General features: G+C 43.5%; 1 protein-coding gene across 2 annotated transcripts in view; it reads left to right on the forward strand.

The window, feature by feature from the left end:
- The window catches only part of BCHE (butyrylcholinesterase), a 52,444-nt gene that overhangs the window by 16,640 nt on the left and 19,257 nt on the right, over positions 1-16,547 (forward strand). The window contains exons 1-2 of one of the 2 annotated variants that reach the window (XM_069024131.1): positions 7,166-7,345; positions 10,420-11,941. In XM_069024131.1, coding sequence (XP_068880232.1) covers positions 10,425-11,941 — 1,517 coding nt within the window. In that variant the 5' untranslated portion in view covers positions 7,166-7,345; positions 10,420-10,424. Of the gene's footprint in view, positions 1-7,165; positions 7,346-10,419; positions 11,942-16,547 lie in introns of those variants that run through there. The other variant, XM_069024130.1, reaches the window with a different exon arrangement.

Consider the following 16,547-nt stretch of genomic DNA (forward strand, 5'->3'; position numbering starts at 1 on the left):
CCCAGGGGCTGGCTGCCAGCTCAGGAGCCCAGGAATATTCTGCCTGACATCTTTTGGTTGCTGCCTTTGGTGACTCCTGGAAAATGCAACCTCTGAATCCCAAGGGCTGGCTTCTGCTTGCTGTGGAAAATGGGTGGAAATGCTGCTTTTATTCAAGATTACCATCAACAGGTCCTTATTTTTTAGTGATATATTGAGAGAAAACATATAAAACTTCAGCTATAAAAGTGGGCTATTGAAAACAAACCAAAAAGGATGGTGGTGTCCTGAAATGCTGCGTGTCTGAATGCAGTCGGTCTTTCTTATGATCTTGGATGCATCTTTCAATTCCCCAGGCTCCATGGTCTGACAACTCAAAGAGAAAGTCTTTCAGGCCCTGGACTCTCTTCATGCATTTTGTCCTGAACCTGCCTCCAGGCAGAAGGGAGAAAATGAGCAGAGAATCAGAACATTCCTGCAGCCACTAAAACTCCTCTCCCTCGCCGAGGTCTGCGAGCTCTGCCGGGCTCTCCAGCACTGCACTGAAGACTTCCTTTCCTGTTTTAACCTCTTGCAACTCCTGCTAAGGGAAAATACACTTAAGGATCACTTTTGGAGTTAAAATGCTCCGACATGATGGAGGGCAAGGGATTGGAAAAGTTGGTTTTTTAGGCTTGTATGGTTTTCATCATGCAAACAAAAGCGGGAGGAAAGAAAGAGAAGTTTATGGGGTGCATGAACCATCAGGGATCTGCATAGGGCAGGGTGATCATGAGCAGAAAGTACTGTTATTAAACTAATGAAAGAGAATTCTAACTCCTCTATAATAAAATATTTCCTAACAGTTCTGCATGGACCAGGTTTGGAATCAATATGGCCTCATCATTTTTACTTGTACCCTCAAAATCCGTCCTGAGCATCCCATTTTGTGCATCATCTTACCTTTCACTTAATGTTATCTACTTAATATATAAACACATAGCAAGAGCTGAGGGAGTGTCCTGTATTTCAGCAGGAGGCCACCTGTTCTGGCAGGGCTGTTGTCCAAGCAGATGGCCCCATGATGGATTATCCTCTCCTCACCCATCGCGGCGTCTTCCCAAAGAATTTGCACAGGTGTCCATGATGAGATTTTGGTTCTCATACAACACTTGCACACCCACAGGACGAGGGGGCCTTCTGTTGAGAAGTCACCCAGCCTGAGAAGTTTGTTTCTCTGCTGGGAAGGAGCTTTCCTGAGCCTGTTTCCCAACGGGATCTGGTCATGACCCTTCGGAAGAGGTCGGCGTGTGGTGCCCCAGGGGTAACAAAATAAGCACAACCTCGTCCAGGGTCATCTGTTATACACAAAGTTATATTTTTTTGGTGAAACAAAAAAGCCAAAGAGATCAAATCTGCTAGGAATTAGAGAACATAAAGGAAAAACGGCTCTGGAATATTTTTTAGTTTTGCCATGATGCAGTAATAATAAGGAATAATAAGGAAAAAGTGTCCTGATGTTGACCAACACATCACAGAATCATTTAGGTTGGAAAAGCCCTTTAAGATCATTGAGTCCAACCACTCATTGCATTGCAAAGCCCACCACTAAACCATCCCTAAATGCCACATCCACATGTTTTTTAAATCCCTCCATCCCCACTATTTTCCTCCTGCTGGAGCACAGCATTTGGGAAGGTGCAGCCCAGCTGCACGGGGCCTGCACTGACTCTCAAACCTCCTCTCCACAAACCTCAGACCTACAACAGGGCACCAGTGGACCTGAGGTTTTATCTCATGACAAACACCCAATTATTCCCACTCAAATCCATGGTTGTGACATATTCAGGAGCTGTGACCCTTTAATGGGATCGTGGACTGGGACACACTGAACTTGTTCCCTCTGTAACTTCCCACCCGCAGGTCCCAGCTGGTCCTGAGGTCAGGCTGAATTTTTTAACTCCTATTTTCACCATGCTGGATGAAATTGGAGTCTGAAAACTGCAGTGGCTCAGGCTGAACCTTTGAACATCCTTATGGCATTTCCATCAGAGACATCATCTCTTTTGGGGGTGTAGAAACTCAAAGGCAGAGGATCATAGTAGAAAAAGCCTAAAATAGTGAGAATTAGGGGGACTGGGAAGAATTCCCACTTTTCAGATACAAAATCTGCTTAAGAGGTTCAAATGAGTTCATTGATCCACCAAACTTCTTAGTTATTTGCAGAGTTTGGGTATGGGAGGACATAAAATGGTGAATTTCAAGCTGCTGTTGTTAGGTGATCATGGGAATTCAAATATCTTTATTTTAAACAATTAGAGCTTTACTACCCACAGGAAAGAAACAGAAAGCAGAAATGGAAAACATTACACAGTCAATGAATTAATTGTCTGCAGAAATCTGTGAAACCTAACTTATAATTTAATTAGTTTTTTTCTTACAAGCTAAACACCAGGCTGTAATAATGGTGTGCAAGTCATCTTGAGTACACATCAATCATTTTTTATTTTCTTCCTTGAACCTGATCCCTATATGAGGCAAAATTCAGAATTATGTAATACTACTAGGAATTTAGAATATGTGAAGATTCAAAAGACATTAATAATAATAATAATAATAATAATAATAATAATAATAATAATAATAATACCTTTCTGTTTTCAGTGGCTGTATTTTCTCAGTGGCTCTGATTTCTCCGAGACATTTATACAAGTACAGACCATAACTGTGCTAATAAAGAGGAAATTATGCCAATCTATAATTAGAGTAATAAGGAGAAAGGTACAGTAGATCATAATTGAGCCAATAAGGGGAAAATATAATTGTGTTTAATGGCTTACATGAGTGTTAGCATCTTCTGTATACTTAATAAATTGGCACCCATTTTCATGGTGTGCATCTGAGACACCTTTCTGATATTATCAAATTACCCTTCAGATCTATTGTTGGGAACTTCTGCTGGTCCTGGAAGCCTCTCTGGGGCAAGACCTCTTGGAATAAGTAGAAAAAGAGCAGAATTTTGGATGGTTTGACCATTAGCTACAATCACCTTCAGCTCTGTCCAGGTTTATTTGGGGTGTCCCTGATTTAAATCCATGGATAAACAGGTGGGGAGTCTCATAACCAGGGTGAGATTTGGAAAAAGAAACACGGAAATGCTTGTGAGGTGTAAACATTCGGGGTCACTGTGTTTGGGCATCCAAATATGCTCTGCAAGCAGGATATGCTCGAAGGACAAGGCAATGATTTATTTCCTAATATTCACAGTAGAATAACGTGGCTGCAAGCCCCAGAGCTGAGCATCAGTAATTCCTTGCTGCTGCTGCTGCTGAGCTCCCACCTTCGTTGGGTTTTTTACCTGAAAATTTCACAGCTTGCAGCTTTGATGTGTTTGCCTGCGAGTCCTTGAGCTGCTAGCTGTCCCCTTCTCAGCAATCTTCCCCCTGTCTGCAGCTTGCCCTTTCGGAGCTTGTGCAGCCCGAGTTTACTTGTTTCCCTCGCAGCTTTTTCCCACAACCTGGTGGTTTGCTCAGAGGTTCCAGCCAAGGTCACGCAGATGCTCGGCGTGAAAATCCAGCCAGGGATCAGAGCCAGAGCTGAGCCCTCCCAGGGGAGTTTACCAAGGCTGAAGTTTAAAACAGTCTCCCCACATCTTCAGAGAAATGACAGCAAATAGAGTTTAGCTACAATCTGCCTTTTGATTTCCCTCCCAGCCATTAAAAAACTAAGGATGTTTCCTACTTTTACATACTGTGAGCATGTAAATATTTCCTCAGACATGGCCACGCTTGGTGAGTGACATCCTTTACTTTGAGGTGATGCTTGCCAAGACTTTCAGCCCAGTTATCCTGGCAGGAGCCCAGGTACTCTTTTTGAGCTGTGGATGGCTTGGAAGGGCAGGATCAAATCTGGTGGATGGGACTCTTTATGTGCAGGCTCAGGGAACACCTTGGGAGAGAGGCTCATGCTTTCCACTAGAAACATCTGAGATATGTATTTTTCCAAACATTTTCTCTCTCAAAGATTTCTCAGCTCTACTAAGTCCTGAAGATGAATGTGAAGAGAGAATTTACAAGAGCATGGAGTGACAGGACAAGGGGAGATGGCATCAAATTGAGAGAGAGGAGGTTTAGATGGGATATTGGGAAGGAATTCCTCCTTGTGAGGGTGGGGAGGCCCTGGAATAGAATTCCCAGAGCAGCTGTGGCTGCCCCTGGATCCCTGGCAATGTCCAAGGCCAGGTTGGACGGGGCTTGGAGCAGCCTGGGACAGTGGGAGGTGTCCCTGCCCATGGCAGGGGGTGGAACTTGATGGGCTTTGAGGTCCCTTCCATCCCAAACCATCCTGGGATTCCATGATTCTATGACAACAAGGAATGTGTGTGACTTAGGATGTTAATAATACTTGGGTACCATCCTGAAGGGAAGTTAATGAATTAAATCCTAACAAAATACTATATGTTTGTAGCACATTTCTTAATGCATTTCCATACATATTTATATATTTATATACGATACCTATTGTTCTCTAAGCTTCTTAGACTGACTACTAAATATCAGCCATCCCTAGAGCTGAACTTGACTTTCATTTCTTAAGGCTCTTGGACGTTTCTTTGATCAAAGTTCCTATGTCAATGTGACAATAATTTCACATGCACACGTGAAGTAACAAAAAGACACTTTCATATTTTGTGGTGATTTTTAAAAACATTGCCCTAAATTTCAAAAATGACATAACCTCATAAAACCTCCTTAGACAGATGGATAGAGTTATTAAAAAAAAAAAAAAAAAAAAAAAAAACAACAAAACAACAAAATGTAAAAATAACAGTAGAAATATATAAATGTATGTAGGTGTACAGCACTTATATATATCTACATGCATATATATATATATATATATATATATAATATTTCACCCACTGGTTTGCACCTCCTTTTCTGCCACTGTCCCAAAGGATCACTGAGAAAATGACCACTCCCCACACAATCACTGAGAGCATTAAATGTATTTAATCTCCAATTTTCGCACAGGTATTTTTAGCAAGCTAAAAGAAGTGTTTCCTCTCACAGCACACAGTTGTGGGACTTTAATTTATATGTTAATTTTTTTAATTAAAGGGGAAAAATTATAGAAATGGGCTTAGTTTTCTTTAAAACTACAGCAAAATGGTCTAACATTAGGCTGCAGGATAATAATGGAGAGGTCTGAAGGTGTAACCACTCTTCCCTGAAGACATCCAGGTAACCCCAAGGCTGAACTCTCAGTTTCCTGGTGCCTTGGAAACAGCCTGAGACAGAGGATTCACTCATCCCACGGTCACCTTGTCAGAAAGGTTCCACATTTTGCACTCAGTAAAGCAGTGCCTTGGAGCAGGAGGCTGCTCTGGGTGCCTTGGGCTCTGTGAAGGGGAGCAAGAGGGGAAGGTACAGCCCTGACAGCAAATGAAGGAAAAAACGGACAATGTTTGAAAATAGATGAAGCCAGAAGCAGCATTTTTAGTGTTTGAGTCTCCTGCTTCTCTACTGCTCAAGGCAAAGAGGTTTGAGAACACAAGCATCACCATAAGCATCTGAAATTTGCTTTAAAGTGGCCTCTAACAAGATTTGGGGTTTATGATTCATCCCTCTGATGTCACAGGAATGAAGGAAGTGTGTGTCACCTGGCCACGTCCCCAAACGGGGTGAGGAGGCAGCAGAGAAAGGCAGCAAATGCTGAAACATTGAGAACTGCCTCAGTTTGAATAGCACCATTTAGTGCTTCCTGCACTTGAAAGGTTTTGATCAGCAAGAGTTGTCACCAGAAATAATTCTGAACGAACCCTGTTTTATTATTAAGTATTTCCATTACGCTGCTGAGTTAACAATCTTGGCTAAGGATTCCGAAATCCCGCTGGATTGGACAGTTCTGTGCTGAAAGTTTAGGGATTTATCATAGAATCATGGAATCCTTGAAGGGTCTGGGTTGAAGGGAGCTTGAAAATCAGCCAGTTGAACCCCCTGCCATGGTGGTTTAGGTTTAGAGTGGGACATATTCTCTCCAGTGAATGTATCCACACAAAATACCTGTGGAGTTTCCTAAAGGATGCTGTAAAATTACCAGGAGGAATGAAATGACCCTGCTTTCTTGAACTTTCCTCTGTTAAAACCCTAACTCCCATGCTGGCTTTAAAAAACTCCACTTGTAATCTCCATATTAAGGTCTATAAACTTCATCCTTAACTTTTTATTTCGGCTTTATTCCTGTTCTACGCATTGCCAAATATTGCTTTTGTGTAATTGAAACAGAGCTGTAATTTGATTATTAAACAGGCAAAGTAATTGTGTTCAGCTCTAAAGGGGGAAGCAAATATGGACAGCAGGAAAAAAACTTAAATTGTGGAAAAATTGCTTTTTCTTCAGGGCAGAGCTAGAGAGCAGATGCTGCTGGAGGACAGCAGCCCCAGCACCAAGGGGTGGCCTTCTGGTTCCGTGGGGTGGCTCAGGGAAGGGGGTTTGACAAGAAAGTTTGTAAGGGTGCTGTATGGAATTTTTTTCTCTTCTCCACCCCTCTGTTTTCATCTGCACCTTGCAGAATATTTGCATTTCAATGTCGTGTTGCAGGACATGTCCCCAGCCGTGCTGCAGCCCTGAGCAGGGGTTCAGGCTGGCTTTGCACCTGCAGTGTGGAGGAATTCTGGTGGGAGCAATGCTCAGGAGGCTCAGGAAAAAGGAGGATATCAGGTGTGCTCAGCACCATGGGTGATTTCCTGCTTGCAGCCTAAGAAAAGAGAGCAGCCAGCATGTGACAGCACATGGGTCCCATTTTTAACCCTACCATCAGAAGGGGACAACGCAGATCTGTGCCGTGGCCTGGGTGGGCAGGAGCCAAGTGATGCAGCTGGTGCTTGCCAGTTGCTGACATGTCCAGGCAGGGCACATTCCTGCTTTATCTGCCACAGTTGCTAAAACCCAAAACAAATACTTATTTACAGTGAAAATCTGAGGTTTGAATACAGCAAAAAACCAAAAAAAAAATAATACAGGTGAGAGAGCGCTCTAAGGAAGATGACAGAGAGGCTAGATTTATTACACTGGCATTTCTATTTATTCTTATAAAACAGATGCCCCACGCAAGGAACAAATCCATGTGTTCCCCCAGCCCTGTGCCTGGTTTTTGCCCAGCCTGGTTTTGTCCCTGGAGCAGATGTGGGATGGGAGGCAGAGGCTGCCTGCAGACCGAGTGGCTGCTGCCAACTCTCGCGAGCTCCATGTCAGAAAGAGTTGATTATAATGTCAGCACTGGCCAATTTACGGGCTTAGAGCAGCAGCTGCACCGCTGCATCTCCCCCGAGGGATCCCAAGATCCCGACTCTTAAAAACTTTGTGCTTCTTGTAACAGGAGTGGGGTAAGTGATTCTCTGTTTGCACGTCTCTGCCTGCCAGGATAATTTACGGTTCAGCTTGATTTGCACGGGGATTGGGATCTTTGAAAAGGCTCTGCTCTGCCCATTTGTTGCTCTCCGGGGGAAGCTGCCTCTGCTCTGCACATGGAACGAGTGAGCAGCGTGTGTAGCAGACCTTGGCATTATTCAAGGGATCCTGGGCTAAGTAAATTAAGCTGAGCTAGAAATCACTCATTAATTCAACCATCTCTCCTATTTAAATAGCGATTATGTAGTCGGGTGTATAGATTTTTTGGCTGGGTAAAAGATTTGCAAGGGGGAGGAAATAGGCATTGAAATAAATAGTGTTCCCCCGCTGAATAAGAATGCAACAGTGGAGTCTGTTTAACTTTTGCTGGGGGAAACTACTACAGCAGCAGCTTTCTAAAATATGCAGATTCATTGCACGGTAGAGCTCTGCTGGGTTGGTGCTGATGAGCTAAAGCAATCTTCTGACCCTTTTACTCTCATTGTAATAATCAGGTAATGTTTGTTTTGCTCGGTGTGCTTCACGTTGCTGAGTTTGGTTTAAAGCAGCATTAAAATCCTTATTAAATGTAATATTTGCCAGGCATTCAAGGTGTAATAATAATCCCCTGTCACTTGCTACTTTTTTTTAATATTAGCAGAGTGACCTGAGAGTAGATGAGTCCTCTCATTCAGCAGCACAAAACTTCTGTGTTTTTCAAGCTTGATCCAACTTTTTCTTTGAAATGACAGCTAATTTAAAAGGTACAGAACTGAATTTTTTAAATTCTTTTCTCACTAATATTATTGTCTAAAACTTCTGCCTCTATGTTTTGCAAGGTTACATTGTTTTCCTCCCATCCCTTTTTAATTAACAGGAAAGAGCAGGGGGAGAATTAATTTTCATTACTATTTAGATAGATTAATCTTGAAGAACTTTAAAGTCTCTTGCTTTTCTTAGCACCATTTTATCTTCATAATGACAATATTTGAAATATCTTATTATTTCCAGCTTGTTGTGGTTTGGTCATGATCTTTCTTCACAAATTCAGTGAAGTAACAGTGTCACAACAACAGACTTAGAGAAATTACTTCTCCCATCTCATGGTACTGGCTGCTCCAAAACCCAACTGGATCCTTCCTCCATCCCACCTCCATTGTCATCCTTCTCCCAGCTCAGGTGGCTGTTCAGGATTTTGGGTTTGGCTTTGCAGAGGGGCTGAGAGAAGCCCTGGGATGTTCAACACTAATGAATTTTTAAGTGCAGATTTACAGAGCAAAGCAAATTACTCTTCTCACCTCTGCTTCCATGGCCGCTCTTAAATCTTCTCGAGAAAGTTTTACAATGAAACGTTCTGAGTTAAAAACATAATCCCAAGTCTGTGTTGGTTTAGCAGGATGGAAATATTCAGCAAACTGGGTGAGAGATGGCCAATTCTCTCAAAGACAGTGGGATTTAGGCTTCAGTGTTTTAGCAAACTGGGGTAACTGCAAGTACAGGCTCTTGTTTTGGTCTCTGGGGAGATTTGGGTTGAGTACCAGAAAAGGTTTTTCCCCCAGAGGGTGCTGGGCACTGCCCAGGCTCCCCAGGGAATGGGCACGGCCCCGAGGCTGCCAGAGCTGCAGGAGTGTTTGGGCACCGCTCCCAGGGATGCCCAGGGTGGGATTGTTGGGGTGTCTGGGCAGGGCCAGGGCTTGGACTGGATGATCCCTGTGGATCCCTTCCAACTCAGGATATTCCATTTTTCTATGCCTGGCACATAGGGAGGGGGAGACAAAAGCCACTGAATGCTGTGAGCGAGCCTCCTGCCTGTGCTGACCCAAACTCCTTGGGAGCTGCTGGACCCCGTGAGCTGACAACTCACATCTCGAATATTTAACAAAAAAGGGGGGCAGTTGCAGGTTTCTGTCAGTCAAGCTGAAGACGGGGTGGAGTGTGAGACCACCTCCCAAGTCTATCACCCCCATTCACCACCTCATCTATTTTACTTTAACAAAACAACCAGAGCATAAATGTTTATGTTTTCTAAAATTTATCTATTTTCTGTCTAGATGAATGCTAAGAATGTTGTTCCTGAGGATTCCTCCCTGCTCCTTTGATGCTGTCTCAAAGCTAGGAACCCCTTTGCACAAAACCTTCCAGTTCCCCCCTCCACTGCATTTTCTTTCCAAGAACAGGCATACAAGCAGGAGCAGCTCAAATTAGGCCACAGCTGTATTTTCCAGAGAAATTATCCTCATTCCTTTTAAGGACATGAGTGCTCCTCATTAACAAAGAGTGGCCTGTTTAAAGGGACAGGACAGAGCACGTGATATGTGACAGGGCAACGAGCAAAAAAAAAAAGAAAGGAGCTTTGTTGAGCATTTTCACATATGTAAACCACAGAAATGGATTTATGCAAATAGGATTTTCCTGAATTTTTAGATTCAAGGGGATGGTGCTGAGGTGTTATTTGGAAAGGTGGGGTAAATAAGATTATTAGTGTGCTTAAATTTGATATATAATCAATGTTTATAGCCTTAGCTTTAAGGTAATACTGATTAGCACTTGGAAAAGTTCTCAGGAAGGAAAGAGCAAACCATACCCAAATTATTAGGCACCATTGTCATATATTCAAAAATCCTTGATGTTTTAGCATTTTAGTATTCATTCCAAATATGACATTCGTGCTTCATATGACTCTGCTGGTTGTAAGCTTGGTTAAGGTGCTTTAGAAAAACAAGGTCTTAGAAGAAATTATTCATGTAGGTTTTGGTTGGTGGGTAGATCATCTGCAAGGGTCAGAGCCTGCTTGTATGACTTCATCTCTCCTGGTTTGTCTTCCTCAGTTCTGTAGCTTTTAGCAAGAGAATTTTTCTGAAGTACTGGCCAAATACTAAACAAATGGGCAAAGTCTTTGCAACACAAATAACCAACAAGAACTTACAGTTAAACACTGCTGTGCTGTGTGCAGCAGCACCGTCTCATTTTCACCGCCCCTGGGATGACCCACACCCTTATTTAACAAACCATTGTGGTACTGATGTATTGCAACACTAATTCTGAATTTATTTTTTGTCCTGTTTTTCAGGCATCATGATTTGGACAAATGGTTTAAGTCTCTCTACCAGATTTCTGATGGGGTTCCTTCTCCTGTCCGTGTTCGTCAGGAAGGTGGCACCTGAGGAGAACATCATTGCAACCCAGAAGGGCAAAGTCAGAGGTACCAGCCTGCAGGTGCTGGGGGGAACCGTGACAGCTTTCCTTGGGATCCCTTATGGGCAGCCCCCCATCGGGAGGCTGCGATTCCAAAAGCCAGAACCTCGGGAGAAGTGGGCAGATGTTTGGGATGCCACCAAGCACGCAAACTCCTGTTACCAGCCCATAGACACAACTTACCCAGGGTTTGCTGGGTCAGAGATGTGGAACCCAAAAACCAACCTGAGTGAGGACTGCTTATACCTGAATGTATGGATTCCTTCTCCCAAGCCCAAGAATGCCACTGTCATGGTGTGGATTTATGGTGGTGGCTTTGAGTCTGGGTCCACTTCCCTGCCTGTCTACGATGGGAAGTTTCTGGCCAGGGTGGAAAGAGTGGTCGTGGTTTCCATGAACTACAGGACTGCTGCTTTGGGATTTCTGTCCTTGCCAGGGAACCAGAAAGCTCCTGGAAATGCAGGTTTATTTGATCAAAGGTTGGCACTTCAGTGGGTCCAGGAGAACATAGCAGCCTTTGGAGGCAATCCCAAAAGCGTGACTCTGTTTGGAGAGAGCGCTGGCTCGGCCTCTGTCACCTATCACCTCCTCTCTCCTAAAAGCCACCCTTTATTCACCAGGGCCATCCTGCAGAGTGGGTCTGCAAACGCCCCCTGGGCTGCAATCACAGCTTCTGAGGCCAGGAACAGAACAGTGGCTTTGGCCAAACAGCTCCAATGTCCCACCAGCAACGAGTCCGAGCTCATCCTCTGCCTCCAAGACAAGGACCCAAAGGAAATACTGGAAAATGAAATTTTTGTGGTTCCATATGGCTCTCTTTTACAAGTATATTTCTGCCCAAGTGTGGATGGGGATTTTCTGGCGGACATGCCAGAAATGTTGATCAAGAATGGTCTTTTCAAACAGACCCAGATCTTGGTGGGTGTTAATAAGGATGAAGGGTCATCATTTCTGGCATATGGAGTCCCTGGCCTCGACAAGGGTAGCGATGGCTTGATCAACAAAACCCAGTTTGAAGCAGCTTTAAATCTGGCCTTCCCAGGAGTGAGCAAACTTGCGATAGAATCGATCATCTTTCACTACACGGACTGGGAAAACGTGGAGCAGCCGGAGCACTACCGGGATGCCATCGATGACGTGATCGGGGACTACAACATCATCTGTCCCGTGGTGGAATTCACCACCAGCTTCGCCCAGCTGGGGCACCATGTGTTCTTTTATTTCTTTGAGCATCGCTCCTCCAAGCTGCCCTGGCCAGAGTGGATGGGGGTCATGCACGGCTACGAGATCGAGTTTGTGTTCGGGCTGCCCCTGGAGAGGAGAGTGAATTACACCAAAGCTGAGGAGCTCCTGAGCCGCTCCATGATGAGATACTGGGCAACTTTTGCCAAAACTGGGTAAGTTTACTCTGGAAGTTCGGTTGGTTGGTCAGATGTTTGTTGTTTCACCAGGGGAAAAAGCTTGATGGTTTCAGTGCTGCTTTGGAGCCTGACTGGAACGATGGGAGCAGATTAATGGTTCAGTTATCCAGAATTCCTATTTTAGTTCTGACAAAAGCACTGTTATAAAAAAATAAGCTGTGGACGTGTTGCTGCCTGTATTGGACAAGCTTAAGGAAACAATGTTTATCCACCCATAAAAGCAAATGCAAAACATTTCTTTGCCGTGGCAGCGGTTGTTGCAAAGGCAGGTAATGGCTTTGAGTGTTAGAAACAAAATATTTCAAATGCTGGAAAATACTTCCAGCAGTACAAGTAGTGGCAAAAAGCCCGATTCCCTTGAGGATGTAATTTACTCAGAACATTCAGGTGTTTAACAGGGAGGTGTGTTATGTTCACATGATGAAGAGATTGGGATTTCAGAAAGCCTCTCCTCCCCTGTGTGCTGTGAGTGCAAGCCCATGACAAATCATCCTGCAGTTCCAGGTCACTCATCTTGAAGTGAAATATGGCCCAGCCTGCACAAGGAGCAAATAAGAATATTTCATGTGGGTGTTTGGAATGGGTTAAATCCCCTCTCCAGCTGGAGTCCAGGAGAAGTGAGGCAGCCCTTGCTCCTCTGGGCAGGGCTGGGGGCTCTCCATGTGATGCTCAGTTTGAAATGAAAACGTTTCAGAGCAGTAACAAAGCCAGCCCCCACCCCAGTCCTGTGGGGTTAGCCTGGTGGGAAGGGGAGGTATCTTTATCCAGAAGTTTGGTTTGTGGTCTCTCCTGAGAAAATTATATATACAAAAGTCTGTGCCTCTGAGAACACACAACCAAACAGTTAATTCACACTCTAAAAACATTTCTTTACCTGAAATGTTTAAATCCTGCATTAATTCTCTTTCTAAGGTGGACCCTTTCTTTGAGTTGTCAAGGATATATAGATTTGTAAAGGCTGAAATCAACATTGGAACAGGATCTAATTAATTTTTTTAATAGATTAGAAACCAGAGGAGACCACTGTGCTCATTTAGTCCACCCAACCTCGTACATAACACAAAACACAGGTAGGACTGAAATGTTTCCACTGATTAAAAATGCTTCCATTGATTAAAATTCCAGAACAAACATGGTTAGGTTGTTTAAATGTTAATTCCACTTAAAATGGTTACAATTATAAAAGTGTTGTTTCTAGACTGAATTTGCCTATTGTACCTCTACATTTTCCAGGCATTCTATTTTGTTTGACAATTTGTAAGATTTATTTTATGACTTTTGGTTCCTTTTTTTTTTTTCTAATTCTTCATTAAACAAGCCAGGTCATACCCTTCAGACTTTCACTAACATGTTGTTTCTCAAATAACAACTCTCCACCTTTAAACCTGTGATTCATCCACACCTTGTTGGAACTTTCCCTGCCAGAATTAAACACTGTCATCCCCACGGATTTGTAATTCCAGGTGTCATCTCTCCCTTCCTGTTCAAGCTGATATTCCCTGTTTGTCCATCCAAGGAAAGTGCTGTTTGTGCTTTGTGGTGTTATCCAGGGAGCTGCCAGGTGCCAAGGGCTCCACCATCCACCCCAAATCCATGTTCCTCCACTGCTTGGGTTCTCCCCAGCTCCAGGACACCCCAAACTTGGTGGCTGCCAACCCCCAGCCCTGTGTTCTCCCTTCACCTCACCCTCCACAGTGAGCTCACAGTTTATTTTTATGTGCATCCCTTTTTTAACAGATTTACTTATCAGTAGGTTTGATTGATTGATTTATTGATTGATTTTCAGGAGGATTAATTACCTTAACAACTCCTGTCCCCTGTATGTTCTGGAGCTTGTAGTATTTCTCTTACCAGAAGAGATGAGCATATTAAAACTCAGAAAGCAACTGTACCAATAGCTTTACTCATCACTGACTAATGCTTTAATCCAGGTTTAATTATGGTAAAATTTAATCTAAAATGTAATCCACGAGCTCTTCCTGCCTCCCTCTCCTCTCAGAGCCTGAGCACACCCCTCCATGTGAGTTTGGCAGGGAAGGCTGTGGTGCAGAGCAAAGCTTTCAGTGAGGTGCACGCTCTGGAACTGAGCTGTGAGGCTGCTCTATCAATGCCAAACATGCATCTGATAGATTCCCAAGATGAAGTCTGAGGCTGGGAAAGGCTTGGGAGCACTTCCTGCATCGTGAAGATGTGCAGTGACACCATTCCTTTGGTGCTGGTGGCATTAGGGCCTTGGTGGAGAGCAAACTGAGTGAAAGTTCCTTATCCCACCCTGCAGCTTCCCATCCCGCCCTACAGGAGCTTGCAGGCAGGATCTTCCACCAGACACAGCACATCCTGCCATTAAACAGAACTAGTTCTTAGTGGAAAAAGAGAAATTCAGCTCTACATCTGATTTTGCAGGGTGATATTTACATTTCTTTGAACTACTGGTTTCTGCTGGATTGTGTATAGATTTAATTTTCATCTATATAACTTTTATGTATATATTTAGATAAATCTCAGTAACCTGCTCTGCAAAACACTGTTCCTGTCACTGCAGCTCCTAAAATTAGACAACATAAGGTACATTCAGCTTTAAGTTTGTGGAAGACAGTCCTGTCACCTACTCTGATCATCATTCACACTATAATTAGATTACCCCACAGATTGAATTGCAAGTGGTTTCCACAGCAAACAGCAAATAATCCTTCCCTCTGCTTCCACCACGAGGATCCAAACCATCACTATTGGGAAAAACAGTACAGTCCTGCAATTTGTGTATTAGTAAAAGATCTGGTCAGGATTAACCCTCGGTGTGACCCTTTACTCATTATCCAGAACACAGACCCCTAAAGCTCTGTATCCCACTACTCAGAGTGTGCAAGGAGTGGGGAAGTAACAAAAATTCCTGATAATTCCAAGATTAATAGGCCATCCTTTTTTTCCTGGCACATTTGAGCACAGCAAACATTTATAAGGAACTGGGGAAGCCCTGTTTTGACATAATGTTTATAGGAAACTCTGGCATGATCAAAGGGCAAACCTCTGAGGGGAAAATTACCACTGGTGTCTCCAGCAGAGGAAGAGAAAATCAAGCAAAAATGAGGAGTATTGAACAGCACAATTTTTAGTGAGGGTGTTTGACCTAATATTCTAATGTGCTGGAGTACAAAAGCACAAGGGAGGGGAGAGCAGCCTGCAGAGGAAAGGAGATGAAGGAGAGTCAACAAAACTGGAAGAAATCATGTTTTTCCTGGTGTTTTCTGGCTGGGAGGGACTGAAAGGTGCCAGAGCTGCTTCTCATGAGGGGTCTTCAAGCCCAGACTTTGACCTTAATGATTTCTGGGTTTTATTCTCATGTGAGGAATAAAAATGCTGATAGGGAAAGTTTAAAATGTGCACTTAGGAGCATTTTCTGTTTCTGTCATGGTTTAACCCCAGCCAGCAGCTAAACCCCACAAAACTGCTGCCCTCTCCCCCCTCTGTGGGGTGGGAGAGAGAATCAGAAGGGTCAAAGCAAGAAAACTTGTGAGAAATCCCTAATGTCATGTAAGGACAAAAGAAAAGATGCTAGGGACAGAAAGTGACTCCTTCAAAGCATCCCAAGAGGGTGCAATCCTCAATTTCTGCATTTCTCAGTAACTAAAAGGACACTGTCAGCCAGCCCAGGGGTTTCCCAGTCCACCACCACCCCCAGCAGTACTGGATGCAATTTTCCAGATCTCTGGGTACTTCCTATTTCACATCCTGGCTAAGAATAACCATCAGTGATTACTGACCATTTTTTCCTGGAAAATTACAGGCACAAAGAATTTCTATCTTTGAATTTAAGCAGGGAATGGAGATGTAGAGGATTCAGCAGGAGACAGGAACAGATATTTCTCCCGTGAGCCTTGGAGCTGGTGCTGGACTCCAATCTCTCTCTTCTGGATCCCAGGGAATAGTGTCATTTTCAGGAATCTGCCATGTGTTTACATATATGGAGCTGTGAAGATCCTGCTTAAAAAGTCTTTTTCATGGCTGAGTTTGGGTATCAAATAAGTCCGACCAAGTATCCCAGCCATTCCTAGTGCTCTTAAGGTATTTGATAAAACCTATTTTTCATACATTTGAGCCTTGAAAGAGCAACATTTTCATCATACCCTGAAAAATGCCTCTTTATCTGCAAGAGAAGAAAGAGACTTATTACTCCTGCTGCCTGAATAAATCAAGCCTAAGGAAATATTTGGGTTACAAGAAAGAACAGATTCCAAAATGGAAGTTCTTGGTTTACACTTTGAGGTTAAATTCTTCCCTTCACCTTGACCTGGGGTCTCCTCAGCTTGTTCCTGCATTTAAGAGTATTGGCTGTTGAATATCAATCCATAGCCCCAAAATCATTTGCTAGAACACCAGATATCATCACAGCTAGACAAACTGGATTGGGCAGATTGGATCCAGCAGGAAACCATAGTGTGGTGTCATATGAAAAGTGATGGATCAGGCCCAAGTACAATTCTGTTTGTGTGGAAATAACCTTTATTTTAACAACACTGTTAATTTTCAGTGGCCTTCTCCTGAATTCTTTCCAGCACACTTGATTTTAAGCTACACCCACGGT

This window comes from Aphelocoma coerulescens, chromosome 9 (assembly GCF_041296385.1).
Source record: "Aphelocoma coerulescens isolate FSJ_1873_10779 chromosome 9, UR_Acoe_1.0, whole genome shotgun sequence".
In the NCBI taxonomy this organism is placed as follows: domain Eukaryota; kingdom Metazoa; phylum Chordata; class Aves; order Passeriformes; family Corvidae; genus Aphelocoma; species Aphelocoma coerulescens.